Here is a 14,681-nt window from a genome sequence, read left to right on the forward strand (position 1 = left end):
TTTTCTATTCATTCCTCAAACTAGTTAGGAGCCAGACACAGCTCAAAAGCTCCAGTTTGGACACACGTGAAATGTAATAGGAGGGCTTTAATTTCAACTTTTAACTTTATGTTTTTAAAAATAAGAAAGCTCCTGATACACACAAACTATTAATAGGGCCTCTTCTTAATTTTAAAGAAAACAAGATGTGTAAGGGCTCCGTGTATCTTAGCAATGATGAAACCAGCCAAAGCAATGTTGCTAAAAATAAATATTTATTTTAAAAACAAATTCCAAGAATAAATTACAATTTGGCATTTTAAATGCTAATTTAAATGCACATCAGTTGACATTCTGAAATATAAAAACTGAAAACCCAACCATACAATGGAATTAATTCTATTGCTGTTAGACAGCACTAGCAAATTTGTGTGTCTAGAAAAGTGCCTTCCAAAAGCAGAGCTTCTGAATATTTTAAAAATAATCATTATTGTTTGAATTTACAGAACTTATGCTCATGTAAAGCTGCAATCCTAAACTGCCATTTTGAATCCCAGCTAATTAGGGAGCTTCACTTCTGAGTAAACATCCATAGTGTCTCCACATTTTAATGAGAAAAGCAGAATAGTTCAAGATACTGAATTATATTGATAAAGGACCAGTTTATCCCAATACTGACAAATGGCCTTTGGTAGCCATGGGTAACTATTGCTCCACTGCCTCTTCAGTGCCTTAAATCCATAAATGTGTAGATTAAGGTCAAGTTCTTAGCAGACAGATGTCCACCCCAGAATTGGCACATTTGCACAAAATTTTAGCCAGGGAAATAATTACTGTGGTACACAAACGAAAGCCTAAATCATTCACACAAGGCTTGAGGTATGTAGATAAAGTGGCACAAGAATGTATTAATCCCAGCTACGTTTGAAATACATGTTACATGTTGCTTAGCAAGATGTGAAGCTCCCAGGGCAGCTTATTCAGGAACTGCCATTGCGTTGGTAGGTATAAAAATATGTAAACTATTTTTAAAATATTATAATTTACTATTGCAATCTGAATTATTTCCCCTTTTAAAGTCCATTGTTATTGGATTGATGTGTTTATATTTGGGCTGGATATTCACATAGATATTCACATTCTTATGGTCTTGTGTCACTATCCGGTGAAGTCTACTGGTGCCTTTCATTAGATCTTCTATCTTTTTATCTGTCATCAACATTGGTTTTCTTTCTCCTGTAAAATCGGGATCTTCTGGATATAGCTCATCACCTAAAAAATGTAATGTACAACTTAATTTTTATGTAATATTCAGTATTTCAGTGAACTTCATTTTAGGTACTTCTAGAGATTTTTAGCTATTTTGCTGTTGGATGGCTTGATAAGATTCAAAACTGGTTTTGTGGCAGTATTTTTCATAAAGGTTCTCTTGACATACAAGAATGCAAGTAAACAAGTATTCCAGTGAACTGATAAAGTGGGTCTTGTTCTGTCTGTGCCAAGGAATATATTATGAACAATGAATTTATAAGGAAAGAAGAGCTTTAAGGCCCAGCCTGCACATACAAATATGCTCAGTTCACATATAATACTATACTGAGAGTTACAATTACTAGGATAAGTAGCCTTGGGCTATTCTATCCTCTCTATGGATGAAGAAAAGAAATTTAGTGCTTCTGGCCATGGTTTTGAAGAAAACACTTTCCTATTATGTCCCAAAATGTGAAATTATGTTAGTTCAAATAAACCAAAATCCTGGTTTGCCTGAATTGCAGTTAGAATAGAGCAGTTGCACAGTTCTGCATGACTAAGAAGTATATGCAATAAGGAACTCTAAGAGTATCTGCAGAACACAGAACACAGGTTTACATGCATGGTCACAACACCGCTGAACCAAAACCAGAAAATTGACAAGGTTACTTGTTTTAGGGTTTGCCAGCTATAAACTGGAGATGAATAATATACATTTATATTCCCCAGTAAAGCAAAGAGGCAGTTCTGGTTTCTCCTGATACTCCCCCCATCCAGTCTTTTTGTTTACCTGCTTATCTTGTTGGCATGATCTACAGGTAAAATACACATGAGGCATCCACTTTACTGAAGCTAAGCATCTCTGGATCTGATTAGTGCCTATATCAGGGGTCGGCAACGTTTTTTGAGGCCGGTCTGGTCCACTCCGCGCCAGACCTCTTGGTGGGCTGGAGCGTGCGTGACAGCATGTACGCTCAAGCTATTTCCGGCGCTCTTCCGACTCGGAAGTCAGTCCCCACGGCGAGAAAAAAAATGGTGCCGCAAAAAAAGCACAGAATCCCCATGCCGATCCACAGATCGGCTGTGGGCTGGTTTCAGGAAGCTCATGCGCCGGAACTGGCCCATGGGTCTTAGGTTGCCGACCTCTGGCCTAGATAGAAGACTGCCTGGGAACTCTGTCTACAGTGCCATGAGTTCCACCATGGAAGAAAGGCCAGATATAAGTATTAAAAATCTGCAGCTCAACTATTATAGCTGTGGGAAGAAGCAGGGTTCAAGGTTGAATTGCCTCCTTTTTTTCTTTTTTGCCTGCTTTGCTGAGTAATGAACAGTTGTAGCATTAGTCTGGATTTCAACCTGTCAAACCCGTAACTGAGTTTTCTTGCTTTTTAAAAGGCTATTAACAAGGCAAAATATAAAAAGAAAATGAATGCCTATGTCAGTAGCAGACCTCCCACAGAGGTCAAGGTCAGTACAGTGTTGATACTAAATGAAAGGAGCCACACTAGTTTCACAACTGTGGCAGATAAATATTTACTGCTGGAATCCTAAACTCACTCACTGAGAAGCCCTACTGAACTTAGTCAGGGTTACTTCTTAAATGACATGCAAAGGATTGCACAGTAAGGCTGCAACCCTATGCACACTTATTTGGAAGTAAACCCTAGAAAAGATGCATAGAATTGCACAGAAATATTTATAATATAATTCAAGAAGCAAGCATTAAGCCTAATAATAGACAAGATCCACAGATTATACACTAGTGGCTAATACCAGACAATTCAGAATAGACATCCCTTATTGGGAAAATGTAAATAAATCAATTATTCTTCAAAACACCATCCTAATAATATGCACTGGAATTTGAAAGTACTTGTTTTTCCCAAAGAATGAAAATAAACTTATCATTGTTAAAATAACTAATAAAAATGCCATTTTCATCTACCTGGTAAAATCTGCATATGGCCATCTGAAGCAATCATCAGAACAGGCATCCAACGCTCACATCCTTCTAAGGCTCGTTCAGAGGCAAACCTATGCAGATCATGAAGTGATGTGAAATTGCAGAGTCTGCAGAATTCATAAAATTGAGGTGGTGCTATTGAGATGTCTTGGGACTTAAAGAGTTCAACAGCTTCCGAGGGCGTTGACCACTGAAAAAGAATGAAGAATAAGCTGATCTCCATGGTTTGTAAATTTCCATTGAAAGGAATATTCTGAATCACCTGAATCGTTTCTGCACTAAAATATAATTTTGCAACAATTCTAAATGCTCAAATAAATGTGATGTCTGTGCCTTCAGGTCTATGGGAAAGCAAACGAGAGGTCAGAAGATATTTAAGGGCAGAGTTTTTACAAAAGGCTGCACTATGGATTCTCCAGCTTGATCTCATCTTTCTCCCCAAAAGCTCAAGGCGGCAGTCTCCTCACTCCATTACAGTACTATCCTCACACCAATCTTATGAGGTTGGTCAGGCCAAAAGCCAAACAAAACATATTTTTGTGCTTCTTTAAAAAATGCTTAAAACCGGTTGCTTCTATTATGAAAAAATAAAAGCCAGGAGGACCAAAATTGAAATTTTCTCCTGATCCAGATCAAGGCTCCTTGATTGTTTCTTGCTAAAAAGTATTCCTTCTTTATCTGCTATTTGCCCCAAACATGCAAGGACTGGCCCAAGGTCACCTAGTAAGCTTCAGGGCTGAGCAAGGACTTGAACCTGGCATCTTGCCAGTCCTACACGGGACACACCAGAAGGGTGTAGTCTGTCTCTCTCTCTCTTTTTTTGAGCATATAAACTTTATTTAAACTTCCCTAATTACAGATTCAGATCTTACAGATAGTACATAACACAACATGACACAAAGTAACATAACATATCCTAACATAACATAACGAAACGTAACTTAACATAGCATAACATAATGTAACGTAACGTAACATGGCATGACATGGCATAGAAGGGTGTAGTCTCAAGCGACGTGTGGCCAAGGTCATTCTCTGTAACTTGTTGCCAGTCTCTGGGCTCAGACTGTGAACATGTTCATCGCTGTTTGACTGAGCATAAATCCCATTGTGCTACACAGGCCTTGCATTCTGGTAAGCATGCTGTGACTTGCAGTCTAAGGAAGAAGATGTCTATTTTATGTGAGCTGAGAGAAGGGAATGCTGATGCCAGGGAGCCGGCAGGGTGCTATTTAGAGAGCAGGATTGGGAAGATCTGGGTTCAAGCTTCCCACCTGCTATGAAGCTTGCTGAGTGATCTTGGGCTAGTCGCAAGAAGAAGAGTTCGGCTGGATCAGGCCAGAGGCTTATCTGACCCCAAGAGGCCAACCAGATGCCAATGAAAAAGCCCCAAGAAGCAGGACATGACCACAACAGCCCTTTGCTTCCTGACACCTGATATCCAGAGGCAAACTGCCACCCTCATGGCTAGTGGCCACTGACTAGTAAGCATCCCTTAGTCAACCTGCCTAATGTAAGAGGAGCCGTGCTGGGCAAAGGGGGCCCATCCAGAGTCCAGCCTCCAGTTCTCACAGCAGCTGGGGAGATGCCCCTAATGGGAAGCCCCAAAGCAGGACCTGAGCACAAGAGCACTCTCCGCTCCTGTGGCTTCCAGCAACTAGCCTTCAATTTACTGGCACTCTCCTAGCTAGTTGCCACTGGTTAGTAACCATCTCCTAGCCTAGCAGACCTCAAAGGGTTGTTGTGAGGATAAAATGGGCAGTGGGGATAAAGGGAATCCTGTTCAGCATCTTGACATCTGTGGCGGAGCGACATCATAAATCTAATAAATAAGTAAATGTTTCCCTCCTGTAGATGCAAAGCCTCCAGCCTGAAGACAGCATGCTTTCTCCCCCACACTAAAAATAAAAATAATAATAATAATAATAATAATAATAATAATAATAATAATCACCTCATGTTGGAAGCAAACGGACAGCATACTTTCCCCCACCCCGTGCTAATAATAATAAAATCACCTCGTTGGAAGCAAATGGACACCATACTTCCCCCCCACCCCGTGCTAATTAATAATAATAATAATAGCAGCCTGGTGTCAGAAGCAGGCATGTGAGGACAGCACACCTTTTCTCCCCACTGGGCTAATACTAATAATAATATAACAATAATAATAGTAGTAGTAGTAATAATAAAAATGATAATTCTTCTCATGTCTGAATTGAGCATGTGAAGATGGCGCACCTTGCCCCGCCCCCCACCAGGCTAATAATAATAAATAACAACTATAGTACTAGTCAGGACTTTCCCCCCAGCCACAGGAACTCAGTTCTGGCACCTCTCAGGTGGGCGCCTTCGCCATTATAAGAGAACAAGGGACGGCGTCCGTGATGAGTTCCAGCACCTCTTTTTCTAGAAAAATAGCATTGGTAGTACAGTAGTAGTAGTAATAATAGTAATAATAACGATGACAAAAATCGCCTCATGTCTGAAGCGAGCGTGTGAGGAGCGCGCCTTTTCTCCCGCTCCCCCGGCGGCGGGACCCTCGGCTCTGCCAGCCCCGCAGGCGGCGGTGGCGCCGCTTCGTCCCTGTCCTGCTCACCTGGCAGGCCGTCACCTCCCTGTCGTCGTGCGAGGCGACCGGCGGAGCCTGCCCGAGGCAGCAGAGGTAGAAGGCGGTGTCGTAGCGGCGGCCGCCTCGCCCCGCACGGCCCACGGGGGTCAGCCAGTTGCTCCACTCGCGCAGCGCCCAGATGTTGGGCACGCAGCTCAGATGCCGGCACAGCTGCAAGAAGCTGCTGGGCTGCCGCTGCACCCGCAGCCGCCAATCAGCCAGTTCCGAGGACGGCGGGAGGCGCTCGGCTGGCAGCAGGCGGGCCGGGTCCGCGCTGGCAGCGGCGGCGGCGGCGGCATCAGCCACCGGGCCGGGCAGTACCAAGAGGACTCCGGCTTCTTCGAAGGCCTCGCGGATGGCGCAGAGGCGGAAGGCCACGTCTCCCGGCAGCGGCGAGCCCAGCTCCGGGCGCTCGGCGGCGAAGAGCGGTGCCCTCGGGCACTCACCCCGCACCGAGCCCAGCCCGCAGCGCGGCCCGCCTGGCAGCAGCTGCAGCCAGTCGGACGAAAAGTCGGCCGCGTCCGCCACGCCGCCCGGGAAGACGTGAGCACTGGGCAGGAAGGCGCTGCGCGGGCTCCGCCGCAAGAGGAGCAGCTCGTAGTCGAAGACGCCCGCTGCCGCCGTGGGCCGAGGGGGAGACGCGCACGGCCCACCTGCCGCTAGCAGCAGCGTCGCCGCCTCCCGCCAGTGCCGCAACCGCCAGCCCATGTTGCGCGCCTCGGCCTCCGGGGCTGGCGGGAAGGGTGAGTCCGGTGACCTCACATTCCCGCCTCTCCCGCCTCCTCAGGGCGGGCCTGTTGCCGCCGCCACCCTGCGGCCTCGCCTTTTGAGGCGCGGTGTCTTCTCAGGGCTCCCAGGCAGGCGTTTGGAAAGGGAACGGCGCCCCCCGGCAGCAGCGTCTCGCTTTTGAAATGATTATTAGTATTGTTTAAACTATTAGTGTTGTTATTTTAACAGCCCTCGACTGTTAAACGATCTTCGGCCTTCTTAATGTGTTGGTGTGTGGTATTTTCATTATAATTATTATGTCCCGCATTTTGTGTTTCTATGCAGTAACCCCCATGATCCTCGGATGAAGAGAGGTATATAAAAATGTAATAAATAAACAAATATTTCGCTCAACAGGTATGCGGCCACATTAAGGAAGGTGGAAGTCCAAGAACAACAAAGGAAGGAGAGAGCGGAAAAAAGAGATAGTGTGAGCATGGTAAGTATACCAGATAAGTGAAAGCAAATGTACACAAGGTTCACAATGACAGGCCGGGACAGGGAAAACAAATGAGTGTAAAAGATAAGCCGACACCGCCCCCCAATTTTTAATTATTTATTTATAAAAATATTTATACATCACTACGTTATTGCAAATATATCAAAGCTGCTTGCAGCAATAAAATTTAAAACCACATAATAAAACCCACAGAGAGTTAAAATACAGGTGTCAGTTAACCATTGTGAAATGCATTAGCAAAAAGGAAGCAGCCGAGTCAGAAGTAAACTGTGGCTTACGCTCTGTGTGTGTTTGAGATTGCAGTCTGAATTTCAACTGAAGGGACTTGGGATCTAATCTGTATTCATCTGCCCACAATCAGTATAACCTATCTCACAGGGTGGGTGTAAGGATACAGTGGTGGAGTGTATGTAACTGTCTTGAGAACTTTAGGGGAAAGGTAAATTCCTTTAAAAGTATATATACAGACACACAAACACACAGTGGTACCTTGGGTTACATACGCTTCAGGTTACACACTCCGCTAACCCAGAAATAACGCTTCAGGTTAAGAACTTTGCTTCAGGATAAGAACAGAAATAGTGCTCTGGCGGCGGCACAGCAGCAGTGGGAGGTCCTATTAGCTAAAGTGGTGCTTCAGGTTAAGAACAGTTTCAGGTTAAGAACGGACCTCCGGAACGAATTAAGTACATTACCAGAGGTACCACTGTATATACTGTATATATATATATACACACACACACACACATATGTATATATATACACGTATATATATAGTAGAGCTAGTGAGGTAATTATAGAGGACTTGGGATATCTTGGTTCAAATATCTGGTAAATCATGAAGTTCATTAGGTGACCCTAAGCTGGAGTCCTCAAACAAAGGCTCGCGGGCCGTATCCGGCCCGCACAAGCCAATTATCCAACCCCCGCCGCCCGCTCTTACTGGCACGATGCGGCTGCTCATCTCCGGGTCGGCGCAGCACCAGAAATAGCTTGTGCGTATGCGCAAGCGTCATTTCAGGCGTACTTCTGGCATGGCGTAGCGTTGGAAACAGCTTTTGCGCATGCGCAAGGGTCATTTCCAGCACACTTCTGGGTCACGGAGGCCCATGCGCACATGCACAGGCTATTTCCAGTGCTGCGCTGTGCCAGAAGTGCGCCGGAAATGATGCTTGCGCATGCGGACAAGCTATTTCCGGTGCTGTGCCGCACCGCAAAAAGCGAGTGCGCGCGCATATGGGCGCGGGCTCCCCTGCCCTCCGGCCCGCTGCGTGATCGGTGCTGGAGTAACCGGCCCAAGGCCAGGTAAGTTTGGTGACCCCTGCCCTAAGCAAATCACTTTTTGTTAGCTAAACTACAGCCATAAGACTGACTTTACATCCTTGGTAGAAGGGTGGGCTAAAAATAATAGGCAGCTCAAATATTCTTATTTCCAAATTGTGTTTGTAGGAGGGGCGGTCTCCAGCATTAAACTGAAACGCACCCTGTAGAAACTCAGATTCGTTTCCAGTTGTCTGAAAAATCCCACTCGGTCCTTCTGCAGCCAATGATTTATTGTATATTGTTTTACAAAACATTGTGGGACTCACTTCTGACAAACCTTACTCCAAATGGAGTCTTGTTGATAGAATAAAACACACTTACATTTTCTTTCTGAGATGTATACACACATGAGGGATATATAATATCTAAACATTTTATTCTAAGAATAAATAAATAAGAAGAAAGAAAGAAAGATTTCTTTCAGAATGTGAAACAGTAGAGATGAAATAAGGTGTTTGGGTCTATAATGTACAACTACCGGTACCAAGGTAAGGTCTGCAAATCCACAGTGATGAGTAAATGGTAGCTTGGCAGAACTGACCCAATATCTTGGTTCCTGAGGCAAAAGACAAGAGGATGCTCCACCCTCATCCCATGTACAGAAGCTTACTTCAGTACTAATGATGGGACAGCATCCTCTGCTACCACACCTGATGGCAGCAGGCTAACTTATGCAAGGTATACCACATGGCACATGCTACACTGTCTTCCAGTAGCTCTCTGCCGCTTGTTCACTGCTCCTCCTGACTTGTGTTTACTCTCTTCTCAAGTACTGCAATGCAGCAGAGGAGGCATCAGCACGTGTCACGTAATCAGAGCACTGCATGCACACATATAATGACTCTTGGAAAGTGCAGACTTATCTGCTTCCTTGCTTGGCAAGTGACCTTTCCATAGTGCTGTCTATAGTCCACTGGGAGGGTGACTCAGTAGCCTGGTTCACACATGTTGCTAAACCATAGTTTATTCAAACTGTGAACCATGTTGATCAGTTTTACTATGATTTGTTTACTGCCAACAAACCAAAATCTTAAGCCATGGGTTGTTGTTTACTTATGAGCCTTGGTTTGGTTTAACACTTGTTTGGAGTTACATGGGTATACATCCATATACTCCCAATTAGCTAAGTACTGTTTTTCAAAAGCCAAGCCATGCACCCCCTACTTTTGAAATTTTTTATATCTCAGTGGTTTTTGTTATAATGTGAATGGTACCATGGACCCCCGGGTGGGTTATGCAGACCTCTGGGGTCCACGGCCCACCAGTTGGGAACCACTGTTCTCGGGAATCCTGGGAATCTACAGACAAGCTGTCCAAAAGACAATTTATACAAAAAGTATAGGCAGCATGTGGTGTGCCTGTAGCGATTGAGGCTCAACCTGCTTCCTGAAGTGCACACACTTCCCATTATTCTAAACATACGTTTGCATATTTATACATTATTAATATCATATCTACATTTTGATGCTGCTGTAAGAGCTTTGAAATTTTACCATCCAATCTATGGGTAGGCAAACTAAGTTCCAGGGACTGGATCTGGCCCAATCGCCTTCTAAATCTGGCCCATGGACGGTCCGGGAATCAGCGTGTTTTTACATGAGTAGAATGTGTCTTTTTATTTAAAATGCATCTCTGGGTTATTTGTGGGGCCTGTCTGGTGTTTTTACATGAATAGAATGTGTGCTTTTATTTAAAAGGCATCTCTGGGTTATTTGTGGGGCATAGGAATTCTTTTTTTTTCCTTTTCTTTTTCAAAATCTAGTCTGGCCCCCCACAAGGTCTGAGGGACAGTGGACCGGCTGCCTGCTGAAAAAGTTTGCTGACCCCTGATCCAATCAATGTAGCAGTTGAAATTATTGTACACTGCTCCCTGATCTCACCCCCTAAGCTCATTGAAATCAATGGTCTTAAGTGTGGCTAACTGCACAGAACTGCAGCATAAAGTGCTTTTGGCTGCAGACCAACAGATGCATCTAAGAAGATCCAGAATACACAATGCATTTGGCATTCTCTATCCTGGCGTTGTGTGTGTGTGTGTGTGTGTGTGTGTTTAAAGCAATTGCAGCCTTTGGATGGGACTGTAACAGTCTGGGAGAGGGGGCTAATAGTGAGATTGCGGCCAGTGGATGTGACATCCTCTGTAGCAAAGAGCAACTGGGGGGAGTGATCTTAGATGAGGAAAGAGTGAGATCATGACCGCACAGTGATCACCATGGCCAAGGAGAAATCAAGTCTCCATGTGTCAAAATCCAAAAGATTATCTTTCCACTTCCCTAGAATCTCTATTATTCTGAAAGTAGTGGCCTTCCTAGGAGATGCAGTCAGTAGCTTCTCCATGATTGGTGTTCTTTAATTTGTCTTTCAAGGAAGCAGAATACCAAAATTGCACCTCCACACTTTATTATAGTACTTCCCTCCCCTTCCATGTGAAATAGTTCAGAGAAATGGAGAATGCATTTGCTATGTTTTGTAAGTAGTGGGGGCTAATGGACCAACTTTTTTTCTTTTTTACTGTTGAGTTGGAGCATGCCAGTTTGTACAGAGTGTAAACTCTGAAACCCCTCTCAGTGCTTACTAATTCATGTTCATAAATATCTGAGATAATGCCTTTTCTCATACCAACCTGCCTATGCATTAGGATCATCAGAAAAGGCTCACTTGGTGGTCCCTGCATTAAATGAAGTGTGTTTGTGTGGAGGCCCATGGAAGGGCCCTTTCAATGGTGATTCTGCATCAGTTGAACGACCTCTTGACTGAGTATGTTTCTCCAACCTTATGTTCTTTTACATGCCATGTAGAAACTCACATTTTTTCAGACTTTTGGAAGCTGATGGATTAAGACACTTTTATGATGTGGTTAATTGTGTAACTTAGGATCATTACTTCAATGTTTCTGTTTCTTGTGTTTTTAGATTACTGTACCTTATTGTTGTAAATCACTGTGTGATTTTTTGGGGGGGAATTGTGGTATAGAAATGCTTGAGAAATAAAAAAAGAATGCTGAAAAACTGTAAACTGCTCTTGCCGCCTACCAAACTGCTTGGCTGCAAGTTCATTTTGGTGCTAGCTTGGCAGAGTAGCATAGGTCAGCCAGCTGGCTGATTATGTTTAGGGAGGAAACTGGGACGAAACACCAGCATAACTATAATCAGACACACACGCAAGACTGGACATCTGCTCACTCGTTCTCTTATACGCTATACAAACTGTTTATCATTAATTTTTTCTTAATATTTCTCATCATTTCCTGGCTGCAGTACTCTTTAGTAAGGTTCAGTGAACTCAGTAGAGCTGACCTATGAATAGTCAAGTATAACATTGCCCTGTTTAAAAATGATAGATATGGGGCTGTATCCAATGTTCTCTGTCCGCCCTTTCACTTTTTTGGAATGTTAATGTTATACAGCAGAAGAATCCAGTTTGCAACAGTTGTACTAGAGGAAACTCATTGCACAATTCGTTACGAGCAACCTGCTTCTGCATTTTGTTGTGCAACAATACAAAACGTTGCCAGTGGAACCAGTACTTCCAGTACTAAGGGACTTTAACTTAGCACCACATTGGATACAACCCACAATGTAGAGAATTATTTGGTATTTCTTTATTGCAATATTATTATTGCTATTTTTCTTTCATTCATGAAGTGCCTGAAATGTTCTAGGTTCTGTGCATAAATTACAAAGAAGACAGTCCTTATCCATAGGCCTGTAGTCCAATAGACACGACAAGGGAAAAACAAGCAAATTCAGGTACCAATTCTTAAAGGTTACAAAGTTATGTAATTATTTTTCTGGTAACCGCCTGACTATGGGCTATACCCAGCTAGGTTTTATGCAGAGTAGACCCATTGAAATTTGTCATGTATTAATCGGGTCTACTCTTGGTATAACTAGCATTAGATATAACCTAATATTATAAATGACTTACATATTTGCAGATATTTTAATTTTTGAGGTAAAGTTTTTTTCAATGTCCTTAAAGGATAAAAACCATTCTTAATACAAAACAAGGGATCATCTGTAAGTGACTTCATGGACTTACCTGTTACTGTATTTCCTGTAATTTAATTTCCCTTCTTTTCCAGAAAAGTGCTAGTGAACATTTAACTGCTATGAAGTAGCTAAGCTAAGCGAAGTTGTTTTTATTTCCTTCTGTTTAACCAAGTGCATTGGAAATGGAGATTTAGAAACTATTATATACCTAGTCTTTGTTCTAAAGTCTAATCTGCACCCTAATTACAAGTAGCCATTGTTTTAGTGTCTGGACTGTTCTATGAATTTGATTTCTGTCAAGAATTTATTTTAAAATCTTAAATTCACATTGCATTCTTAAGGTTTTTGTATTAATGTTATTTTCCTTGCCAACTGTAGAAGAAATAAATAAATAAATTACACGGGCTCTGATTTAATAGCTACTTTTAAACGTTGAAATATTCATGAAAAAATATAGGCTTCCCAGAGTTCACGTGCAGCATATATGGATTTTGCCAAATAAAGAAAATACAGATTGATTTGATTTGTCATTATCCTTCTGTCAAAATTACTTGTTGTAAGAAAAAGATTAATGTCTACATAAAGAACTGCCTTGCTTTCAAATCTGCAGTAAAATAATGTAAGGCCCAGTTCAGACACAGACTCACAGCCTTCTCCCTTCTCTGTACATAAATGAAAGTGAAGTCTTCCTTCACTTTAGAACTAGCCGTAGTTGTGCATTGTATACAAACTCAGTTAACTGAAGTTTGGGCTTATCATCCAGATTAAAATAGAAAATGGTTACTTGCAAAATGAGCCAGCATCAAACCATAGCTGGCTTAAGTTACCATTGTTTGTTTTAAACTAAGATTCCTGGTCTGTATGCGGTGCTTAGCTGTGCAAAATGTACCCCGTGGATGAAGTTTTGTCATCTCATCTGTGCAATATACTTTCATATAGACTGACTTCTTATTCCTTGCTGTAATGTTATTCAGATACTTGGCACATGCACAATTTCACAAAAGATTTAGAAAGCAGTCATTCTTCAGTAATCCCAGTTGTACTGTAGGCTGCAACTGACTGCTCACGTGTAGCCCTACTATTCCACTCAGACCTCAGCCTGCATTAAAAGACTAACATAATCGTATTGAGAGAAAGCATTTAGAGGACTATAATCCACTGGTCTTCCTGAATGACTTTTTACATAATGAAAATCTGTGAAGGGTAAATATGTTGATGAGGAGCTTCACAAACATTTATTTATATTCAAATTATTATTCTGCACTCTTAATTTTTAGCCGGAAGGCTAGGAGCTTTAATACCTCTTGGATTTTGTTTATATATAGAAACAATCCTGTGACACATGGCCTTCCGGGTTCTGTTGTTTTGAATTGTAATTTAATATTTTTTTTCATTACCGGATCTTTTCAACTGATTTTGGTTTGGTAATTTTTAACCTGCAAAAAACAGATGAAACCTTTAAGGGTCTTTAGTTCAACAAGCATAGATCAGCATTCAGTGCTTGATTTTTCCAGATGCAGACGCCTTGGCTTCAGCACATCACCATAAATTGTAATTGAATTTTTCTCTTTCTGTCCTCTCTATAGATCTCCAAAATTCTTCGTTGCTGTGAATCTTAGGGTGAATGTAGGGCACCAGTGAATGTAGGGTACCAGTGTTCTAAGAGTCAGTGTGCTGGAGTAATTCAAAAGCTGACACCCCTACCTTCTATGTCTATTTACTTTAAAGGTAGTGACACTTTAAAAAAATAGAACTTCCAAGTGAATGTGGTTATATTTCTGAGAATTAGCTTAGGTGCCACTGCTATAAAACTGAATTCACAAAGTCATCTGTAAGCAAATTTCCGTTGCATTATATTATATTATATATAAAGATGAAAAAGTTTGTGCTTGTCATGAGATGGAAGCAGCTGATTTGATAAAATTTAAACAGTGTTTTGCGCTTCAGCCTTGCACGCATATATGTGGACAATAAATTATTTGCAGGTGAGATACCACTCAGTAAAATAACTGGAAGTTTACGACAACTCTTTAATGCAGTGGTGGTGTTTCACAGTATAATAATGAAATGGGTTATTTGGAGTGTGTAGGCAATTCAGTATGGGTAACTCAGTTTGATTGATAAGCTTATGCTTGGGCATCTGTCTTTTTTTGAAAAAATGACTGTCACAAACAGGCTGGCAAGTTGACAGAACAGGCTTTATTTAAAATAAATAATAGCAACAGGCTTTATCCTGAGCACAAAAGCAACACTTTTGCTCAGATGGAATGATGCCAGCTCATTATAATATTTTAACACTTCGATATTCATACTAAAACAATTCTGTAATATGAA

The 14,681-nt window shown here is 42.1% G+C and overlaps 2 protein-coding genes across 2 annotated transcripts in view; one reads left to right on the forward strand and one right to left on the reverse strand.

The window, feature by feature from the left end:
* The window catches only part of LOC117051056 (neural-cadherin-like), a 187,689-nt gene that overhangs the window by 19,851 nt on the left and 153,157 nt on the right, over positions 1-14,681 (forward strand). The window lies entirely within an intron of this gene.
* LOC117050799 (nucleoside diphosphate-linked moiety X motif 19-like) lies at positions 921-6,530 on the reverse strand. The gene is made up of 3 exons (XM_033156658.1): positions 5,793-6,530; positions 3,176-3,383; positions 921-1,251 (listed from the first exon to the last, which is right to left on the reverse strand). Exons 1-3 carry the CDS (start codon positions 6,510-6,512, stop codon positions 1,016-1,018), a joined length of 1,164 nt encoding a protein of 387 aa, XP_033012549.1. The 5' UTR covers positions 6,513-6,530; the 3' UTR covers positions 921-1,015.

The sequence above is a fragment of the Lacerta agilis genome, chromosome 8 (assembly GCF_009819535.1).
Source record: "Lacerta agilis isolate rLacAgi1 chromosome 8, rLacAgi1.pri, whole genome shotgun sequence".
NCBI classification, from domain to species: Eukaryota; Metazoa; Chordata; class Lepidosauria; order Squamata; family Lacertidae; genus Lacerta; species Lacerta agilis.